Here is a 22,122-nt window from a genome sequence, read left to right as displayed (position 1 = left end):
CTCTCTGTAAAAAATCAATATAATATATATATTTTTAAAAAATGTTGTTATTCCTCACCCAAGGATAGTGTTTCCATTGATTGTTTTTAGAAAGTGGAAGGAGGCAAAGGAGAGAAAGATCCATGTGAAAGAGACACATTAATTGGTTGCTTTGTATAATTGCGCTGACTAGGGGATTGAACCTGCAACTGAGGTACATGGCCTAGACAAGGAATCAAACCTGCAACCCTCTGGTATGTGAGACAATGCTCTGACCACTGAACAATGCTGGCCAGAACCTTATAAATTTTTTTCAACATTTTTTCCTCTAAGTTTCAGACCTCAAATTGCCAACTTCCATGATACTAATATGTAATGTGAGGCTTACAGTATATTCTAAATATCTATCTGCAAGCCAGACCAGTCTTTTTGTTTGTTTGTTTTTTATTAATCCTCACCAGAGGATATTTTTCCATTGATTTTTAGAGAGAGAGTGGAAGGGACAGGTAGAGACAGAGAGAAACATCGATGTGAGAGAGACACATCGATTGGTTGCCTTCCACACGAGCCCCAACCAAGGCCCGGGATCGAGCCTGCAACTAAGATACATGCCCTTGACCAGAATTGAACCTGGGACCCTTCGGTTTGCAGGCCAACGCTCTATCTACGAGTCAAACCGGCTAGGGCAGACCAGTCTTTTTTTTTTTTAACAAAAAAATGTCTGTTTTCTCCTGGAAATCAAAAGAATCCATATCCACTGCAGATTAGGATGGGTGATGTAAGATTGGAGGAAGTGTAGTAAGATGAAATCTGGTAGCAAACAAATGTTTACATGATAAAATACTCAGTTCCACCTTTCAATTCTACCTAGACGAACCCTTAATTAGGCCTTTCCTGGTTCCCAGCATCTATAACTATTTTCTCTCCATAGTTCCTGCCATTTAACTTTGCCTTAGGGGCTCAGCATCATTTAACTCTAAAAAAAATCTTAAATGTAGGAGGAGGAACCTAAAGAACTTTAGTTCCACACTCTGAAGCTTAGCATCAACCTCTACCCTGACCTAAAGTCTTCTTTTTTGCAGTTAAGGTATTGTCTTGTCCCATATACCCACTTCCTGCATTTTGTACCCATTGGGATAACTAAGACTTGCTTTGTTGAAATATACCCAGGCCATCTACCCCTGGATGCTTTGTTACTCTCACTTTTAATTTAATTAAAGACTGGAATCCCTCAAACCTCTACATGATATTTGGGGCCCTATCAGATACTGCTAGATTTTATAGTGTCAACCACTTAGCTGTTTGGCACTCCAAATATCCTTTGCTCCTATGTTTCCCATTCCAGTGTACAACATACCTATTAATGCATTCTTTCACCTCATGTTGGATCCACTCCCATCCAAAGGCCTACTCTTTGCTAGGTTTCATACTTTCTGGAAACCCAATGGTGCCTTGGTCTGGAGTTTCTTGTGTCAACTATAACCAAATCTGTGCCGTATTCCTATCTCAAGCTTGTGTCTTGTAGCAAATTGTAAATATATGATCAATATTTTTTTTCCAGTTTCTGATAGATTCATGTCACATTTTGTATATTTTCAAGTCTATAGCTATCTGTACCACTAATACTTTTTGGCCACTACATGCTTATTAAATATATTTATCATGAATTCCAAAATAATATTTTGGTTTTGACACTAAATTTGAATGTGACTAATTGTACAAATTGTGCAAACTGTGCTGTGCTAATTTACATATTTTTTTCAAATAGCAATTTACTAATATTAAACTACTAGAGGCCCAGTGCACAAACATTTGTGCACTCAGAAGGGTCCCTCAGCCCGGCCTGTGCCCTCTCGCAGTCTGGGACCCCTCGGGGAATGACCACCTGCTGGCTTAAGCCCGCTCCCTGGGGGATTGGGCCTAAGCTAGCAGTCAGACATCCCTCTGGCAGCCCAGGAGCCCTCGGGGGGATGTCCACTTGCTAGCGGGGAGCAGGCCTAGCTGCAGTCGGACATCCTTAGTGCTGCTGAGGAGGCAGGAGATGCTCCCACCACTACCGCTGTACTGGCAGCCGTCAGCCTGGCTTGTGGCTGAGCAGAGCTACCCCTGTGGGAGCACACTGACCACCAGGGGGCAGCTCCTGCATTGAGCATCTGCCCCCTGGTGGTCAGTGTGTGTCATAGTGACCAGTGATTCCCAGCCGCTCTGCTGTTAGGGTCAATTTGCATATTACCCTTTTATTATATAGGATTTTTCATTATGTGGAAATTTTCAGAATTATAAATGCTAGTGCATATAAACTTTGTTAGAATACGATTGTCCCAGAAATGTTAAAACTAATGATCTTGTTACACATTCATTCATTCCTTTATTCAATAACTGACCTTTCTGATCCTCAGTTTACCCAGATCTCAAATGGTTGTAAAGATTAGTAACAGTGTATATAAGGTACTTTTAGAAACTAAAAATTAAAACACCCAAAACATTTTCTATTATAATTATATATAGCTTAATCTGAAATTTGGCACTTTATTCTGCCTTCAGACCTACTCTAGGACATCCTGTTACTTGTTGTTTCACTTCTAGCAGAACTGAGAGGTTTTGAAACAGATACAGATCTCTATGCCTGATAGTGTATGGAAATCTTAGACTTGAGCTCTACTCCTGTCTCTCTCAGTTATTATTACTATTATTATTTTGGTTAATCCTCACCCGAAGATATTTTTCCATAAAATTTTAGAGAGAATGAAAGGGAGGGGGAGAGACAGAGGGAGAACCATCAATGTCAGAGAGACACATGGATTGGTTGTCTCCTGCACGTGCCTCAACCAGGGCAGGGAATTGAGCCTGTAACCTAGGTACATGCCCTTGACTGGAATCGAACCCGACACCCTTCAGTTGGCAGAACAATGCTCTGTCCACTGAGCCAAACCAGCTAGGGCTCTCTCAGTTATTATTTTTGGGGGTCACTTTTAAAAATGTAAATACATACTTCCTGGCACATGATTGATACTCCATAAGAGTTCCATGGTGAGTGGGAGTGTAGGTTAACACAATATTTTTGAAGGGTAATTAAGAAGTATCTATCAAATTTTTAAGTTTGCATATCCTTCTTTCCAGATATTCTACTTCTAGAAATTTAGACATAGTTGTATATATGTTTAAGGATGTTTACATTGCAGCCTGCCTGTAATGGAGGATAAAAAAAGCTGCAAACAACTAGAAGTCCATCAGTTATATAAATAATGGTACAAACTTACAATCAGTAGAATACTATGCAATCTTAAAAAATAGATGTACCCATATATTTTTGGGAAAATCATAAAAATTTCATAGATTGTAGAATAGATGTAGTATGCTGTGTTTATATAAAATAGAGGGTATCTATATTTGAACTAATAAATATTTATATACACTACTAGACAGTAAGTGTGAATGTAAGCGCTTGGAAAACATGTGGGAGCACCGCGCTGGGAACTGGGCGGGCGGGACTTAACTTTTCACTCCATGGGCTGCAGCATTGCACTCTGCAGGGTCTGTACTTGAACTCATGGACCTGTGCTACCGGCCGCCGGCTAAGGAGGGCGCCACAGCCACTCGAGTCCTGTTTACTGACCCCGCCTCTCATTCAGCCTGCGCGTGACGTCATCGCCCCCGGCGGCGCGTGCCCGTTAGGCAGGAGCCTGGGGGGAGGCGCGTGCGCGTTAGCCGGGAGCCTGGTGGGAGGCGCGTGCGCAGTGTCTGTGTAGGAGCAGCCGGTGGAGGACCTTGTTTTGGCTCCACGGAGTTGGGCTGGCGACGTGGGCGCTCTTGGCGTCGGGCGGGCGGTCTCTCGGGGTCCACATGAGCCAATGGCATCGTTCCCACAGCCGCTGGGGCCGGGGACGCGCCTCTTCTGGACGTTCGTCGGCCAAGAAGAAGGGCGGGAACCACATCCCCGAAAGGTAAGGTGGCTGGGGCCCTGGGCGTGGCCCTCCCAGCCCCAGCCCCGGCCTGGGCTTCGCCTCTCCGGTCTCTGCCCGTTGGCGTGGCCCCGCGCTCCAGCCTGTCCGCCCTTTGCCGGAGGCCCTGATCCTGTCGCTGCCCCGCCCACAGGAGCTGCAGGGGACCGTCTGCGTTTCTGACTTTTCCATCCTTTAGAAAGCCAGGTCCTGCCACGAAAGGATTTGTGGTGGTGGGGTCATCTGTAATACGCTCAATAACAATAAATAAAAAATAAATAAAAAGGCAAAAATATATAAAAGCGAGGCCTGGCCATTGCCCTTCGGGTAAAATGCAGAGGGACTGCTTTTAAAGATGGGACTGTCAGTTTTGGTGACACCCATTAATTACCACAACCAGAAGTTGTGGTATTTTATAATGTAATAACTACGAAAATTGGGGAAGAAACCCACCAGTACCGCTGAATTTTTCATGGAAAAAGTTGGTTTGTATTGTTTTAACCGAAAAAGGCCACACTGTTGCTTCCTAACGGCTCATTCGAGTGATCTTTTTCTCTAGGTTCAAATTATTAATGTGGATCCTTTGCTTATTGCTTATTTCTTTTTTAAAAAATATTTTTATTGATTTCAGAGAGGAATAGAAACATCAATGATGAGAATCACTGATCTGCTGGCTCCTACTCGCCCCCAACCGTGGCCTGGTTCATAGGCTGAGGGCCAGTGAACCCTTCTTTATTCCTCCAGACCTTCCTTCCTCCACCTCGTGCCTCAGTACAGCCCCTTTGTTTTATCTCCGGGAAGCTTTTTGACTTCCAGCTTCTCCCCCAGCGTCTTACCCAGAACTTGCCAGACCGATTGCAGTTAGGTCCTTCCTAGTGCATGTATATCCATCTCTTGTTTCCTTCCAGTCCATTCTTCCCATAACAGATCTTTTTAGTGGACAGATTGGACCATAGCTCATAATATCCCCAAAACATCAATCACTGAGCCTCCCAGCTGGCGTGGCTCATGGTTGAGCGTCTACCCATGAACCTGGAGGTCAGGCCATGTGCCTGGGTGTGGGCTCGATCCCAGGTGTGGGGTATGGGAGCAACCGATTGGTGATTCTCTGTAATCATTGATGTTTTTCCCTCCCTCTCTAAAATCAATAAAAATATATATATTTTAAAAAGAGTAAAAAACTCTTTACCTCGGCCTTTAAGACTCTGTACGCTGTACTGTCTAGAACCCAACCTGCTTCTCCAGCCTCAACTTGTACAACTTTTGCCCTCACTTCCAATGCTTCAGATAGACCGAATCAACCTCAGTTCATTCTAACTCATTCGACAGAAGTCAGCTCAAATATTACTTCTCACTGTGACTCCTAGCATTATTAAGCACAGCTCAGTGTCACCGTTCTATGGGGTTTTCTTTTTACCCTATGAACTGGAAGTTCCCTGCCGATCCAATAATGATGGCATCAGTTGTATGAGGATTAAAAATGAACTATGAAGTGAAAGAATTGAGTTTGAACTATTTCAGTTAACATCTATGTATTTATGCCACCTTAGTATTTAGGACCAGGCTAGGTTTGATCGGGGATATAGAACTTCTGGCAATCTCTGGTGTTAAGCATTCCTCCTTTGTTGAGACCTTTGCACTGTTTGTTCCCTTGTACGTGTTTTCAAGATGGGGAAACAGGAAGAGGGGAAGTACAGATAACTCGTTGGGGGTGAATAAGTGGAGCAGCAGAGCAAAGAGAAGAGGGGACTGAGGAGTCCTCAGTGTGTGCTGGGAGAAAGGCTAAGAGAATTTGGCTAACACAAATGTATTAACAGGTGGCAAGACTATCTCCCTGTTGGACGGAGGATGCCTGGGACTCCAGCATTGCTTTTGAAGTCCCTTTGAAAAAAGTAAGCAAAAATTAATTCAATATTCTTTTAGAAATTTGAATTCACCATGTAGAACAGTGATTCTCTATCCCATCACACTCCATTTTCTCTTTTTATAGCACATACTTTGTATTTTGCCTTTTACTGTCCTGAAATGAAATTCATAGGTAAGTACAACCTACTTCCATACTTAGTTTTAAAGAAAAAAAAATCATTGTAATGCTCTATTATACAAGGAAGAAATAAAAGAAGTTATAATTAAGTAGTGTATATTGTATACATTAATGCTATTGACTTCTTACAGTGGAAGATGAGGATTTAGCTTTTTCATACCCATGACACACATACTTCTGTTACCACATCCTTTTAGTATAGTTGTTCCCCAACTTTTGGTTAAATCAGAAATTCTAAGTTCAAGTTATGTATGAGATAAATACACAGCTCTGAGCCATAGTATACCATGGTTATGTTTCCTTTCTTATACCACTTTTGTCCCCCTCATTCTGGTCTCATTTGTCTGTCTCTTTCCCTATGGACTTAATCACCAATTCTTCCTCCACATCTCTAACACCATTGAACATTTCTGTTAATGTGGCTAGGATGCACTCATTAGATTTTATTTTTCTATGAAATCTTTCCTGGAGCCCTCTTGCCTCCATGGTCACATCACCTTCCCCTCTTCTGTCTGCATTCGATCTCCTTCTGCCTCCATTTGATATGGACGCATAGATTGCATTTATGGCTCAGCTCACCCTCATAGTCCGGGATAACCTTCCCACCTGAAGACCCTTCATTCACAAAGACCCTTTTTTAAGTAAAACAGTAATACATACAGGTTTCAGGGATGAGCACCTGCTGTCTTTGGCTGTCCACTGTCCAGCCTACTACAGGCACAAATACTTATTAAATTGTTGGCACCTAACTACTTACCAAATGGGACTATTTTATTTTGTTTTATTTTTGCATAGAGGTGAGACACCATGGGCTCTGTGGATCTACAATGATTGGGAAACTGCAAGTTAGGAGGCTGTCCCAGTAATCCAGGCAGGAAATGATGGAGACTTGGACTAGAGTGGAAGTGGAGGAGAATGGTCAGGAGTGGACAAGTCCTTGATACAATGTGAAGGTAAGGCAGATGGGATTTGCTGATGATCTGGATGAATGATGGAGAGTGTAAGAGAGGAGTCATATGATTTCAAAGATTTCCGGACTGAGCAACTTGGGAAATGGCATTACCATGAATTGAGATGAAGAAAACTGCATGGATCAGTTGTTTGTTTTGTTTGTGTATATGTTTGGCTGGGGAGGAGGGCAGATGGGAGATGCAGTTTTGTACATGTCTAAAAAAGAAAATAAAAGCAGGAAAGAGGGAATGAAAAGATACACATTCCTGACCAGTGGCTGCCTACAGACTCTCCCCCTGCCCACAGGTTTATTCCCCTCCCATGGTGGCCAAATGTCCCTGTACCCATGAGCTTTTCAGGTAGCTGTGTTTTGCCTTCTTATTTACACCATGATCCAAGCAAATACAAGCATGAGGTGCCACCTTAGACAGAGGACACTCAGAAAGCCTTGTCTAACCCAGAGTCCTATGAGGGTAGGGCAGATGGGCTCTGCAGCTCTGCTTTGGGGGACTGATAATTTCAGGGCTGTCACATTTACTAGTAAAATAATCATGTCAAAGGATGAGCAGATTTTAAGGAAGATAGAGACAGTGGCAGTGTTAATCTCCCCAAACCCTGTCATGGCATTACATAAATCCAAACTAAACGCCCATGGGTAGGTAGCATTTACCAGGAAAGTAGAAGCCCCAAAGTAAGAGGGTGGAACAGACAACCACCACCGGGCACAGACCTACCTGGTCTCAGCATCGCACCAGAGGGAGTGTCAAGACAGGAGGAAGCATCTGATGGGCGTGAGCACAGGAGGCCTTCACAGTGCCAGCAGTCGTCACCTGAGAGCACTGGGGGCCAAGTTGAGGACAGCAGCTGAGACTGGAAGGGGCTTTTTCCAGTCCCAACGTCAGTAAATACAAGGGGCCATGGACAAGTGTAAGGCCTGGAGCAGTCTAGGCCTCTCTACCTGGACACTGAGCACTAGAGCTCCATTCCATTCAGGAGAGACACATCTGGAAGGAACCACAGACACAAGGAAATTATCTCTCCCTCTCTGAAATAAATAAAACGATAATATGCGAAAAAGAAGAAGAAGGAGCAGAATAGCATCTCCTTCACCAATGAAACAAGTCAGAAAAGACAGGCCCACAAAACAGATAAAACCTGTAAGCTGCTAGCCCAAGCCTGTTTGGCTCAGTGGATAGAGCATCAGCCTGCAGACTGAAGGATCCTGGGTTCACCTCTGGTCAAGGGCACATGCCCAGGTTGCAGGTTCGATCCCCAGTAGGGGATTTATTACTATAATAAAAGAAAAAGGTGAAAGAATACCATAAATCAGAATTAGGTGAGATGATAGAACTCAGGACAGAATTAAAAAGAAAAGAGAAATTTTAGAAATGAAGACTAAATTAAATATAATAAATAGTGCATTAATGGACATGGTGCATTAGTATTGAGTATACAACGTTTTTACCCAGTAGGGTGAGCCTCCTTCTATAGCAGTTCACTAGCCTGGGCCCCTGTTATCAGCTGCCCCCTAGCCACGCATCTGGTAGATTCCCTTGATTTGTCCTCACCTTCCCCAACTACAGTAGGACATGGAAAAGGCAACCCAAACCTTTGGGAAATGTACCAACTATGTGTTTTCTAAAATACTTATCTGGTGGGCATGAGACCTAAGACCGGCCTCCACGAGAGACTTTTTCTCTTTCTCCTGATCAATCTAGACTCATCCGCCATTTTCAACTCTATTCAGATTTTATCTTTTTAACCCTAACCCCAGACCCTGCATCTCACTTCTACCATCCCCCCACCTCCTGCTCCTTTTTATAAATCCATCTCTCCCCTTTTAGCCTTTATGGCCATAGACAAAGTTCTTTCTGTTTCCTCAGTTCTTACCCCTTGTCCCTCATTTGCCCATCCAACTACCAATTCTTTTGTTCTCATGCAGCTTTTGATCCACACCCCCACCAAAGAAAGCCACAGTTAAGAGCATCTCAAAACTCAAAACGCTTCTTTATTACTTATCTATGAATTCCACTACATTTACTTATTCAATTTTGTTAAGATTTAAAATATACCAGAATAGAGAAATTTAAATCTATCTATCTATGGGAAAACAGTAGGTATCCAGCGAGGCACCAACACTCCTAGCACCTCTTATTTTGCATAGCCATAGTATCGAGAAATGTCCATTTCTTTTTCTCTCTCGATGAAATATTGCACTTTCCCCAGCGAGGTGAATTTGGCAGCATTCTCCCGCTCAAGTTGAGCTTTCCTCTTCATAGCCTCCCTCTCTGGCCTCTGCTCCTTTGTGATGGGCGTTGACATTACTGGCCCAGAAACATCAGGTTTCCTCCATGGAATTCGCTGACAGGCAAAATCCTGGAGAAGCCATTGGTTTTGAGGTTTGGGTGGGGTCCAGGGCTTGTTCACCGTAGTGCGAACTGGCTCCCCCTGGAAAGAAGTGCAAGTTGATGTTTTGTAGGGCACAGGTCTAGAAGCATCACACTGAGGGACACTAGGCTGGGTAGGGTTGGTCCAACCTGGTCGGACTGAATTGGTTGGAATAGGTTTAGCAGGACCTGTCAAAGATGCAGGAGTTGGCTGGGATGAATTCACTGCAGTAAGTTGAGCTGAATTAGAACCAGACTCAACAGGGTTGGTCAAATCTGGTTGGACTGGGTTCACCAAAACTGGCTGAGCTGGTCTGGCAGGACCTCTCATAGATGCTGGGGTTGGCTGGGATGAATTGACTGCAGCATGTTGAGCTGAGTTAGAACCAGGCTGATCAGGATTGGTTGAAATTGGCAGAGCTGGTCTGGCAGGACCCATCATAGATGCAGATGTTGTCTGGGATGAATTGACTGCAGTAAGTTGAGCTGACTTAGAACCAGGCTGGGCCCGGTTAGCCCCAGCGGGCCGACGTGATGCCAGAGACAGTGGCCTGCGAGGAACAGGTCGAGCTTGGGGCTTGTCCAAAGTTGGAAAAATCAAAGGTACCAACTTGACCTTCCCAGGCGGTGGCAGCTCGTACTCAGATGGAGATGAACACTCCTTTTCAGCACTGCCATCTGGTTTCTGGCGTTTGACTGGAGCTTTCTCAGGACCTTTGCCCTCACGGGGGGTATCCAGCCATTGTCTGATAGCTAGGGATGGCTGGGGGCCTTTGGGGTTGCTTGAGTGTCCCAGGGCCCGGGAGGAAGAGAGTTCAGTTTTCTTATCACTCTTCCTCCCCAGGGCATGAAAAACCTGCACAGACTCCAGCATATGCATACCCAGGGAGCTTCGGGGCTTTTTGAAGGTCTCTTGGGTCAGCTCAGGGTGGTATTTCTTCCGTTTCATCTTTGGAATGTTTGGCTTCTCCTCTGCCTTGACTTTGTTCCCTGACTGCTTACTCTCTTCAGTTTTCTTGGGGTTGTTTTCTCTGGTTCTTTTGGCCTTTTCTTGCCCATGGCTCTTGGTTTTGCTGGTCCTGCTGGGGGCAGCTTTCTGAGGTTTGTTAGAGTTCTTGGCCCTGTTTTCAGGAGCCCTGTCACTGGCTGCAGCATTGGAAACAGCCACTTCTCCCACCAACCTGCCATCTGGATTCTCAGGCTGGATTTTGACTATGGGAGCACCATTGATCAGCTCAGAGGGAGCATTAATGACACTTGTTTTCTGCACCTCATTCAAATTGATGGCTCTGGTATCTTTGGTTTGGATCACCTTGGGACCTTTGGATTGATCAAGTTCATCCAAGGAATTTAGGACCACTGGAAGCTGAATATCCTCCACCAGTGTAGCGATGTCTGCAAAGCCATCATTGGATTCAGTCCCATTTTCAAGTGTCCCTTGGTCCTTAAGACTCAGGCTGTTCTTTCCCAGACCAGCGTTTTCCCAACCAGGCTGCTCCTCCTGGCCAAGGGGATCAAAGCAGGCCAGAAGCTGGGGAATGTCGGGGATTTCTAAAGGGAGCAGTGGAGGCTCTTGGTTTTCTGTTGGGATCTGGTAAGCATCCAGAGGCTTTGAAAGCACGGTTTTCATGTCCTCCAAATTCCTATTCTCTTTCTGTTCCTGGCTTGGAGCTGGAGGCAGTGCCAGGTAAATACTAGGACTCTGGACTGGAGCTGCCATTGAAATGTCCCCTAGCTCGGGTGGTGGGTTGCTGTCAAGCATCTGGATATTGGTGCCACTACAAGACTTGGGGATTTCTGGGGTTTGTGGTAGACAAAATGTTTGGCTCAGAGGTTGCAGTCCGAGGGAAGTCTTCATCCCCAGGGAAGTCTCCATCACTACAAAGGAATCAAGGAGAAGCCAGTCAGTCTCTGCGCACCACCCCTGGGTGCTCCCCTGTCACCACCAATGCAGCAACCATGTTCCTTCCAACAATGGGAAAGGCATTCCTACCAGCTTTTCTTAAGGATCATGGACAGCTCCCTGTGCTATGAGAAAGGAGACAACTGTTCTAGTTCTCACTAGGGATCATTTGATGTCATTGTTTCATGGTATTCTGTGTATTTGACAGGGTTGTGATAAATCAAATAAAAAGTAAGTGATTAAAAATGTTTTACAAAGCTAGCATTGTACATATGGAGTCCTTTTAGTTCTCTCCCTTTCCTGAGGAAATAAGACTTAACCAATGGAGTAGGGGAGGGAATGGAGCTCTTCCTGATCAAATACATAAGCAAGGGCAGATTTCTAGCCTGCTTGCTTTGGACAAGATCATGGAACACAAGGTCTTAAAACCTGGCATGAATTAAGAAGTGAGGGAAAGTTAAACTACCACTATCGCAGTAAGAGTTCTGAAATTCTTTCTAAAGACACTGAAGCAATAAATCAAGAGAGTCCATGAAACTGTTGTAGTAGAGGGGGACTAGTAGGTAAGGGAGTGAATAGTGTGGGACCCCTTTGTATGCTCTTCAGTTCTCATACATGGCCAATGCAGTGTCCACCTTCCCTTCTCTATGAGGTGTTCCCATAGAGTCTGGAAATGGGGAGCACTGACTGAGGGTGGCAGTTACAAAGTCACCGGACTTAAAGTCTCCCTGTCTGTGGACTCACCAGTTCCCGGGTGACCCCGTTCCTCTTCCTTCTTGCTGTTTGAACTCACCTTGAAAACTTGTCTCTGTGATGGGTTGAGCAGGCACTGAGTAGTAGATTGCAGAGGTGGAGGCCGGTGGTATCACATTTGTGGGCTGGACCTCCTTTAGTACCATGACCATTTCTGGTTGAGGGGCAGAGGCCCTGCTCTCTGTGTAAGACACAGAGCCATAGGATTGCAGGTAGGGGCCACGTTCTGCAGAGAGCAGAGGGCCCAGTGTGCCTTGATTGTAGTAATAGAGCTGGCTTCCTTCCTGGTAGGGAAGTGACCAGCTCTGTCCCTGATTTGGAATCTGAGATGATGCCCCGTGAACAAGGCTGGCAGAAAGTGATGGATACAGAGGCACCATGTTAGTGGCATCTGAGGTTTTATTGTACTGGGATGCCATCGACATGGAAGAAACAGCTGTGTCCTGGTCAATGACAGTCACCGTGAAGTCTCGGATGGATGAGGACTTCTTTGCAGTGCCTCCTGTGAGCGCCCACTCAAAAATACCAGTATTGGAAGCAGCTGGAGTGGAGATCTGGCTCTGGCCGGTAACTCCAGACAACATAGTTGTGCTAGAATGTTGGTAAAGGTAGGCACTACCCATGAGAGGTTGGAAAGAGGTGCCAGAGACTGATGGTAGGAGCCATGCTGACGTGACGGCTGGAGCAGAGACTCTGGGGAGACTGCAGACTCGTCCTGTGAGGGAGGCTGCAGTGCTCCCCACAGGAAGAGAGAGCTGCAGAGACTTTGAAGTTCCAAGTAAAGGTGGATTTTGGAAATTCTCTGTGGGGAACAGAGAGGGTGATGAAAAAATCAAAGGGAATCGCTATGTTTGCATAATAGGATCATCTTAAGATTAATACCAATACTCACTGAGGTGTCAAAAATCAAACAGCTTATGCTGGTTGTAAGTGCTGGAACAGTTTGCTACTCTTCTGTATTAACTGCCTGTGCTCCCAATGTGGGCAAAATGTGCAAGAGAACCAAGTGGTTCATACATTCTCTACGGTAGAGGCAACCACTCTCTGCCCTACCTTTCCCTTGAGCCTCTACTAGTATTGATTTGTGTGCTCTTTCCTAGAATCGAAGCATTTTAGAACCAGGATTCTTTAGAGAACCTGAGTTCTAACATTCTCATTTTATGAGCGTGAAAACTGAAGCTCAGAGAGGCCAGATAGACTTGTTCAAGTTCTCTCATTGTGCCTGTATTATTACCGTGTTACATAACCTAAGAATCCTGACTCCCTTACTCAAGCTCTTCTCTAAGCATTACACTGCCACAAACCGGGAGCAATGGGGCTTTTAGTACAGATGCGGAGTTTTGTCCATGGAAAACAGTACAGCTATTGCCACTGTAATCTTCAGTGCCTCGTGCTGCCTGAAAGTTCACATGCTAGTCCCTGGAACTTACATGTAGCTCAGTGCAGTGGGTAAATTTGAAGTGTCATTCTTACCCTCTTCAAGCCTAGTTTCTGATCCTACCTCAAAATGGCTATGGGGGAGTGAGTTTCTCAAGAAGTGCTTTTTGAAAGAAAAACATTATTGAAACTGTCCATGTTTTGAGTTACTCATCCATAAAGTCATTATAATAATAGTAACAATAATACTTGAGAAGTATTATATTACACTAGAGAGCCAGTGTACAAAATTTGTGCAGTCGGGAGGCCCCTCAGCCTGGCCTGTGCCCTCTTGCATTCCAGGATCCCTTGGGGGGATGTCCAACTGATGGCTTAAGCCATCAGTCGGCCAACCTTAGTGCTGCCTCGAAGGTGGGAGAGGTTCCCACCACTGCACTTGGCTCAGGGCTTCTGGCTGAGCAGCATTTCCCCTGTGGGAGCACACTGACCACCAGGGAGCAGCTCCTGTGTTGAGCGTCTGCCCCCTGGTGGTCAGTGTGCGTCATACCAAGGGTCCTTCCACTGTTGGGTTGATTTGCATATTAGCCTTTTATTATATAGGATAAGATTTATATGAAAGAACATTTAAGTTATGGAAAGACAAAGAGAAAAATCATGAACAATATATATCACATAACTAGAAATATATATAAATATTAATGAAAATTGTGGCACATAGCAAAAATCAAAGCATAAAAATTTGCTAGTAAATGATGTTCTATTTTATACACACGTTATAAAAGTGAATATTGCCTATGCTGTTTTAGTGAATACTATTAACCATAGAACAGCGCACAATACAAGATGATTTTGAAAAAATTTCTAGCCATGTGGAGAAAGAAGATATATCAGTAAAAACTGCATAACAAACCATAAATGTTGATGTATAAGTAGCCCCAATATATGTAGGCAGATATTTCTGTAAAAATTGCTATAAATCAGAGCAAAAAGAATTCCATTAATGTGATTGTTCATGTTTTTTTCTGAATATTACCCAGCAAGTAACAGATAGTAAGTCTAGTAGAAATATATATTTCAATTAATATAACCACATGACAAACAGAAAAAACACTTAAAAGAGTATCCTGAAAATCTATATGTTTATCTTAAAACCTAGATTTTCATCATCTTCAACATCCAGGAAAGTCTTAAAAGCCATCATCACTAGACTTTAATTAAATAAAAATTTACTGTAGGAAAGGACACATATGTAATACCCTTTGTAATACTTTAAGCAATAAAAAAAAATTTTTAAAAATTTACTCTAGGAATCGTCAAGAGACCCCACAAGATTGGTTTTAGATACACGTGAAGTTAGAGATGTGGGGTTTGACCTTTTCTTTTCCTTCTTAGGTAGCTAAGATCTAAGGGAGATGATGGCTGTTTCTCAGTGTGGAACATGCTTATCACACAAAGGAATTGGTCTTTCTGGTTCAGGTTAGGACATATCAATTTTTAATCTTAATTTTCTTTTTAAGTGACAAAAAACATCTACATAGTTTAAATATCAGAAGGAAGTGAAACACTGAAAATTATGTTTTCCTCCAGCCCCCTAGATAACCACCTTTATTAATTTCTTGCTTACAGGAACCATAATTTCTAAAACACATGTTTTTAAACGTTGATACTCAAAACTGTCATCTGTGTGTTCAGAGAGGCAATAGAAAAACACAGACAACTGAATGTAACTTTGCTGATAAGCTGCTTTGCCTACTGATACCCTATTCCAGCCTTACTTTCCTTCCTAGTCCATTAATGTAAGCACTGACTAAAATCAACTCTATTTTGCCCTACTCTGAGCAGATTTCACTCTACGCGCTCTGCTTTAATTTAAAATCCTTGGTTGCCTTCAGCATTCCATTGTAAAACGACCCCTTTTTGCTCTTGAGAGCTCTTCCAATGCCTCCTCCTTCATTCTTACAGTTTCCCCTCCTTCATGCTTATGTGTCTCACCCCCTTGGTTCCTGTGGGCCCGTGCTGATGAAAGCAATCCTAAACTTTCTCACATTTAAATACTTGCCTCACTATAGCCTAGTACTCTTCATCTTCTCTCCCTATTTTCCCCTTTCACCTAGTTTGGATAGAAAACTCCAAAAATAGGTGAATATTACTTTTTGAACTGCACTAAACTGACAATACTAAAGTTGAAACATTAGTGGTGAGAGACCCTTATACCAGAGACTATATATACATATACATATATATCCTCTGTGTTTCTATTCAAACGCATTCCAGAAGTCTTGATTTTATTTTCTATATGGGTGTCTTTAAAACTCAATATTAGAAAAGAAAGGGAATAGAGAGAACAACCAATCTGAAATCCTAATGTAACAGATGAGGGATGAACAGATTTTGTGAGTCAATGACTTGTCCCAAGTCACATAGCTAGTAAGTATCAAAATCAAAAGTGAAATTAGGTCTCTGGATTTCTAGATCAATATTTCCTTTCTTTATGCTATTTTGAGTCTACTGCTAATTTTAGGGGCAAAAATATCTCATGAGAAACTTTTAAAAGTTTCTTTCCTTACCTGACATGGTCAGAGAAGAAGAGGAAATTTTATGAATTGTAGATGCAAGGGATGAGGATGTCTGAGTGGGTGAAGCCAAAGAGCGCTTGTTTGCAGTACGAAGGTTACTGGTCACACTGTCACTGGATACTGGTCATTGGTCAGTTGCGATGATCCAAATGTATTTACTGACAACTCCATGGAAACCCCAAGATTCTGCCAGGTGGTGGTAGGTTTGGTGGGAGAATGATGTCACAAAGCAGGCAGTTTAAAGGGATGCGAAGGCCAATAGGGAGGTCAGATCCCCAACAAGAAGACAAGATTGGATGGAGGGAGCAGTAGGGGAGCTCAGCCAACCCCTAAATGGCTGGGCTCTGGGGTAGATGTGCTAGTTGACAAGACAAATGTGATAGTCCCACTTTCCCCAGGTTCGTGTGTTAGGGAAATGATCTCAGTGTTTCTTAAAGACATCCATTAATATAATTAACTAGTACTTTTATTCTCTATATTATGTTGTATGACATATATTTATCATTATATATATATTTAATATCCTAAGAGAGAACAGAAAGGGTTATCGAGGTTGCACCATTGCAATTGTGCACAAATTGTATCTGTCCATCTACTAGTAACTAGTGAATTTACTGCAACTTTGGGGAGCAAAGGGAGGAATTAAAGAGCTCTTTTGCACCCTGGCTGGTTTGGCTCAGTGATTAGAGCATCAGCCCTCAGACCGAAGGGTCATAGGTTGCATTGCCAGGCAAGGGCACATACCTCAGTTGCAGATTCGCTCCCTACCCCTCAGTGGGGACACATGAAGGAGGCAACCAGTTAGTGTGTCTCTCTGAAATCGATATTTCTCTCTCTATCTCCATCCTCCTCCCTTCCCTTTCACTCTCTCAGAATCAGCGGAAAAGAATATCCTCAGATGAGGATTTGGGGTGGGGGTGGGGGTGGAGGAAGCTCTTTTGTGACTTGGTTAAAGAGTAAAATGAAGTTTGTTGAGTGCATGTTGTGGAGAATGATGTGGTCCAAGGCTCTTCTCTTTTAGTTTCTTCTTGAATCCTACCTTCCTTGGGCTGGGCTGGGACAGGCCAGATTGGGCTTGCATCTCTCTTCTCTCCCTTTCTTCTTCTTCTTCTTCTTCATTGTAGGCAGTGTTTCTAGACGAGCTTTGTTCTTGCATTCTTACACTCATGGATGTTACTTCCTGGCAACTTCCAGCAGCAGCTGGAGTCTTCTTTTCAGTGTCTGATGCGTCCCAAAGTGGACTCTGCCCATTAGAAGCAAATACCAAAGAGCTAGGAGCCAGCTGACTGCAAACCTTTCCTCTTCTAGCCTTTGATTGCAGTTCTTCTGCACATAATCTGCTCCCTCTGGTTTCTTGGGCTATGTAGGCTTCCTGCCATCCTGCATTTGTATACATGAGAGGCATTCACGATATTTCCCCTTTCCTTCTCCCATAAAGTGTATCCAGTATGACAGTTACTGTAGTCTCCTCCCCCTTGCAAACAGCCGCTGTAGAATTTTGGGCCTCTAGGATTCTCTGTCTGCCATGCTTGGGTGCAAGGCCAGACAGAAATGAAGAGAATAATAAAGACAGGACTTGCATGAGGAACAGGGAACAGGCAATGTGAAAGTATACAGAGCAAGAGCTCTGTCCACTAGAGAGAATAAGCCTAAATATATTTTTGTTTTTGTCACTTATGTCATTCATTGGTTATATTAGTAAAATAGGGATTGTTTTTATGCTCTGTACCAAGCTCTGGTTTTGTCCACAGGGAGTGTGTGAAAAGGGCACTGTGGTGAGTTGTACTGTGGCCCTGAGCATAAAGAAGAGAGGTGTGCACTTAGCCTGAGCTTGCCTGGGTTGCCCTTGTTCTCTGCCCCCTAGTGAGTGCTTTTCCCACTAACCACCCTGGTGACTCTGGGTTAGGGCTAAGTTGCTAATGACTTATACAGGGTGGGGCAAAAGCAAGTGTACAGTTGTTCATAGGGAATAATACAATAATTAGTGAATAATACAAGAAGAATCTCTATTTCGTGTAGTCACAAGTGTAAACCTACTTTTGCTTCACTCTCTACATGGAGTAAGCTGGTTTGGGGAAGGAAATCTATGGATCTAGTCATTTTTCTTGATGGTAAGCTTTTAGGGGTGCCTAGGTCAACCTACCTGGGGGCTTTTTTATGCCAGTGAGTAGGAATGTGTGATACAAGATGGCAAGAGCCAAGAGACGATAGCTCATAGATGGAATCTACAAAGAGACATATTTCATTTATAGAAGTACTTTTCCTTTTATGAGATGAGTGTTTTCAAAGATGGGGGATGATAGGATGATACTTATCTGAGAAGAAATACACTGAGGGGTGTTGTGGTGTAGACATATGGTTTAAACTTATTTTTTAAAAAAATGTTGTGCCCAAATATTTTGGTTTTGACACTAAATTTGAATGTGACTAATTGTACAAATTGTGCAAACTGTGCTGTGCTAATTTACATATTTTTTTCAAATAGCAATTTACTAATATTAAACTACTAGAGGCCCAGTGCACAAACATTTGTGCACTCAGGAGGGTCCCTCAGCCCGGCCTGTGCCCTCTCGCAGTCTGGGACCCCTCGGGGAATGACCACATGCTGGCTTAGGCCCGCTCCCTTGGGGATTGGGCCTAAGCTGGCAGTCAGACATCCCTCTGGTAGCCCAGGAGCCCTCAGGGGGATGTCCTTTGCTAGCGAGGAGCAGGCCTAGCTGCAGTCGGACATCCTTAGCGCTGCTGAGGAGGCGGGCGAGGCTCCCACCACCACCACTGTACTGGCAGCCGTCAGCCTGGCTTGTGGCTGAGCAGAGCTACCCCTGTGGGAGCACACTGACCACCAGGGGGCAGCTCCTGCATTGAGCATCTGCCCCCTGGTGGTCAGTGTGTGTCATAGTGACCAGTGATTCCCAGCCGCTCTGCTGTTAGGGTCAATTTGCATATTACCCTTTTATTATATAGGATTTTTCATTATGTGGAAGTTTTCAGAATTATAAATGCTAGTGCATATAAACTTTGTTAGAATACGATTGTCCCAGAAATGTTAAAACTAATGATCTTGTTACACATTCATTCATTCCTTTATTCAATAACTGACCTTTCTGATCCTCAGTTTACCCAGATCTCAAATGGTTGTAAAGATTAGTAACAGTGTATATAAGGTACTTTTAGAAACTAAAAATTAAAACACCCAAAACATTTTCTATTATAATTATATATAGCTTAATCTGAAATTTGGCATTTTATTCTGCCTTCAGACCTACTCTAGGACATCCTGTTACTTGTTGTTTCACTTCTAGCAGAACTGAGAGGTTTTGAAACAGATACAGGTCTCTATGCCTGATGGTGTATGGAAATCTTAGACTTGAGCTCTACTCCTGTCTCTCTCAGTTATTATTACTATTATTATTTTGGTTAATCCTCACCCGAAGATATTTTTCCATAAAATTTTAGAGAGAATGAAAGAGAGGGGGAGAGACAGAGGGAGAACCATCAATGTGAGAGAGACACATGGATTGGTTGTCTCCTGCACGTGCCTCAACCAGGGCAGGGAATTGAGCCTGTAACCTAGATACATGCCCTTGACTGGAATCGAACCCGACACCCTTCAGTTGGCAGAACAATGCTCTGTCCACTGAGCCAAACCAGCTAGGGCTCTCTCAGTTATTATTTCTGGAGGTCAGTTTTTAAAATGTAAATACATACTTCCTGGCACATGATTGATACTCCATAAGAGTTTCATGGTGAGTGGGAGTGTAGGTTAACACAACATTTTTGAAGGGTAATTAAGAAGTATCTATCAAATTTTTAAGTTTGCATATCCTTCATTCCAGATATTCTACTTCTAGAAATTTAGACATAGTTGTATATATGTTTAAGGATGTTTACATTGCAGCCTGCCTGTATTGGAGGATAAAAAAAGCTGCAAACAACTAGAAGTCCATCAGTTATATAAATAATGGTACAAACTTACAATCAGTAGAATACTATGCAATCTTAAAAAATAGATGTACACATATATTTTTGGGAAAATCATAAAAATTTCAAAGATTGTAGAATAGATGTAGTATGCTGTGTTTATATAAAATAGAGGGTATCTATATTTGAACTAATAAATATTTATATACACTACTAGACAGTAAGTGTGAATGTAAGCGCTTGGAAAACATGTGGGAGCACCGCGCTGGGAACTGGGCGGGCGGGACTTAACTTTTCACTCCATGGGCTGCAGCATTGCACTCTGCGGGGTCTGTACTTGAACTCATGGACCTGTGCTACCGGCCGCCGGCTAAGGAGGGCGCCACAGCCACTCGAGTCCTGTTTACTGACCCCGCCTCTCATTCAGCCTGCGCGTGACGTCATCGCCCCCGGCGGCGCGTGCCCGTTAGGCAGGAGCCTGGGGGGAGGCGCGTGCGCAGTGTCTGTGTAGGAGCAGCCGGTGGAGGACCTTGTTTTGGCTCCACGGAGTTGGGCTGGCGACGTGGGCGCTCTTGGCGTCGGGCGGGCGGTCTCTCGGGGTCCACATGAGCCAATGGCATCGTGCCCACAGCCGCTGGGGCCGGGGACGCGCCTCTTCTGGACGTTCGTCGGCCAAGAAGAAGGGCGGGAACCACATCCCCGAAAGGTAAGGTGGCTGGGGCCCTGGGCGTGGCCCTCCCAGCCCCAGCCCCGGCCTGGGCTTCGCCTCTCCGGTCTCTGCCCGTTGGCGTGGCCCCGCGCTCCAGCCTGTCCGCCCTTTGCCGGAGGCCCTGATCCTGTCGCTGCCCCGCCCACAGGAGCTGCAGGGGACCGTCTGCGTTTCTGACTTTTCCATCCTTTAGAAAGCCAGGTCCTGCCACGAAAGGATTTGTGGTGGTGGGGTCATCTGTAATACGCTCAATAACAATAAATAAAAAATAAATAAAAAGGCAAAAATATATAAAAGCGAGGCCTGGCCATTGCCCTTCGGGTAAAATGCAGAGGGACTGCTTTTAAAGATGGGACTGTCAGTTTTGGTGACACCCATTAATTACCACAACCAGAAGTTGTGGTATTTTATAATGTAATAACTACGAGAATTGGGGAAGAAACCCACCAGTACCGCTGAATTTTTCATGGAAAAAGTTGGTTTGTATTGTTTTAACCGAAAAAGGCCACACTGTTGCTTCCTAACGGCTCATTCGAGTGATCTTTTTCTCTAGGTTCAAATTATTAATGTGGATCCTTTGCTTATTGCTTATTTCTTTTTTAAAAAATATTTTTATTGATTTCAGAGAGGAAGGGAAAGAAAGAGAGGAATAGAAACATCAATGATGAGAATCACTGATCTGCTGGCTCCTGCTCGCCCCCAACCGTGGCCCGGTTCATAGGCTGAGGGCCAGTGAACCCTTCTTTATTCCTCCAGACCTTCCTTCCTCCACCTCGTGCCTCAGTACAGCCCCTTTGTTTTATCTCCGGGAAGCTTTTTGACTTCCAGCTTCTCCCCCAGCGTCTTACCCAGAACTTGCCAGACCGATTGCAGTTAGGTCCTTCCTAGTGCATGTATATCCATCTCTTGTTTCCTTCCAGTCCATTCTTCCCATAACAGATCTTTTTAGTGGGCAGATTGGACCATAGCTCATAATATCCTCAAAACATCAATCACTGAGCCTCCCAGCTGGCGTGGCTCATGGTTGAGCGTCTACCCATGAACCTGGAGGTCAGGCCATGTGCCGGGGTGTGGGCTCGATCCCAGGTGTGGGGTATGGGAGCAACCGATTGGTGATTCTCTGTAATCATTGATGTTTTTCCCTCCCTCTCTAAAATCAATAAAAATATATATATTTTAAAAAGAGTAAAAAACTCTTTACCTCGGCCTTTAAGACTCTGTACGCTGTACTGTCTAGAACCCAACCTGCTTCTCCAGCCTCAACTTGTACAACTTTTGCCCTCACTTCCAATGCTTCAGATAGACCGAATCAACCTCAGTTCATTCTAACTCATTCGACAGAAGTCAGCTCAAATATTACTTCTCACTGTGACTCCTAGCATTATTAAGCACAGCTCAGTGTCACCGTTCTATGGGGTTTTCTTTTTACCATATGAACTGGAAGTTCCCTGCCGATCCAATAATGATGGCATCAGTTGTATGAGGATTAAAAATGAACTGTGAAGTGAAAGAATTGAGTTTGAACCATTTCACTTAACATCTATGTATTTATGCCACCTTAGTATTCAGGACCAGGCTAGG

General features: G+C 43.9%; 1 protein-coding gene and 1 long non-coding RNA gene across 2 annotated transcripts in view; one reads left to right on the top strand and one right to left on the bottom strand.

Annotated features, from left to right (window-relative positions):
• The first annotated feature begins 3,745 nt into the window (after window positions 1–3,745).
• LOC139020009 (uncharacterized) overlaps window positions 3,746–22,122 on the top strand; it is a 51,810-nt gene continuing 33,433 nt past the window's right edge. Inside the window, exons 1-4 of the long non-coding RNA XR_011473181.1 lie at window positions 3,746–3,923; window positions 5,738–5,812; window positions 5,911–5,958; window positions 6,760–6,917. This is a non-coding gene — a long non-coding RNA (uncharacterized lncRNA). The remainder of the gene's footprint in view (window positions 3,924–5,737; window positions 5,813–5,910; window positions 5,959–6,759; window positions 6,918–22,122) is intronic.
• Window positions 9,067–17,067, bottom strand: LOC139019578 (uncharacterized protein C2orf78-like). The gene is made up of 5 exons (XM_070428567.1): window positions 16,951–17,067; window positions 15,903–15,987; window positions 11,999–12,760; window positions 9,690–11,180; window positions 9,067–9,452 (listed from the first exon to the last, which is right to left on the bottom strand). The coding sequence occupies exons 1-5, from the start codon at window positions 17,065–17,067 to the stop codon at window positions 9,067–9,069; spliced, it is 2,841 nt and encodes a 946-aa protein (XP_070284668.1).

This window comes from Myotis yumanensis, unplaced genomic scaffold (genome assembly GCF_028538775.1).
Source record: "Myotis yumanensis isolate MYYU_CA2020_CCGP unplaced genomic scaffold, mMyoYum1.0.hap1 SCAF_11, whole genome shotgun sequence".
Classification (NCBI taxonomy): Eukaryota; Metazoa; Chordata; class Mammalia; order Chiroptera; family Vespertilionidae; genus Myotis; species Myotis yumanensis.
This window is presented reverse-complemented; position numbering and strand designations above follow the sequence as displayed.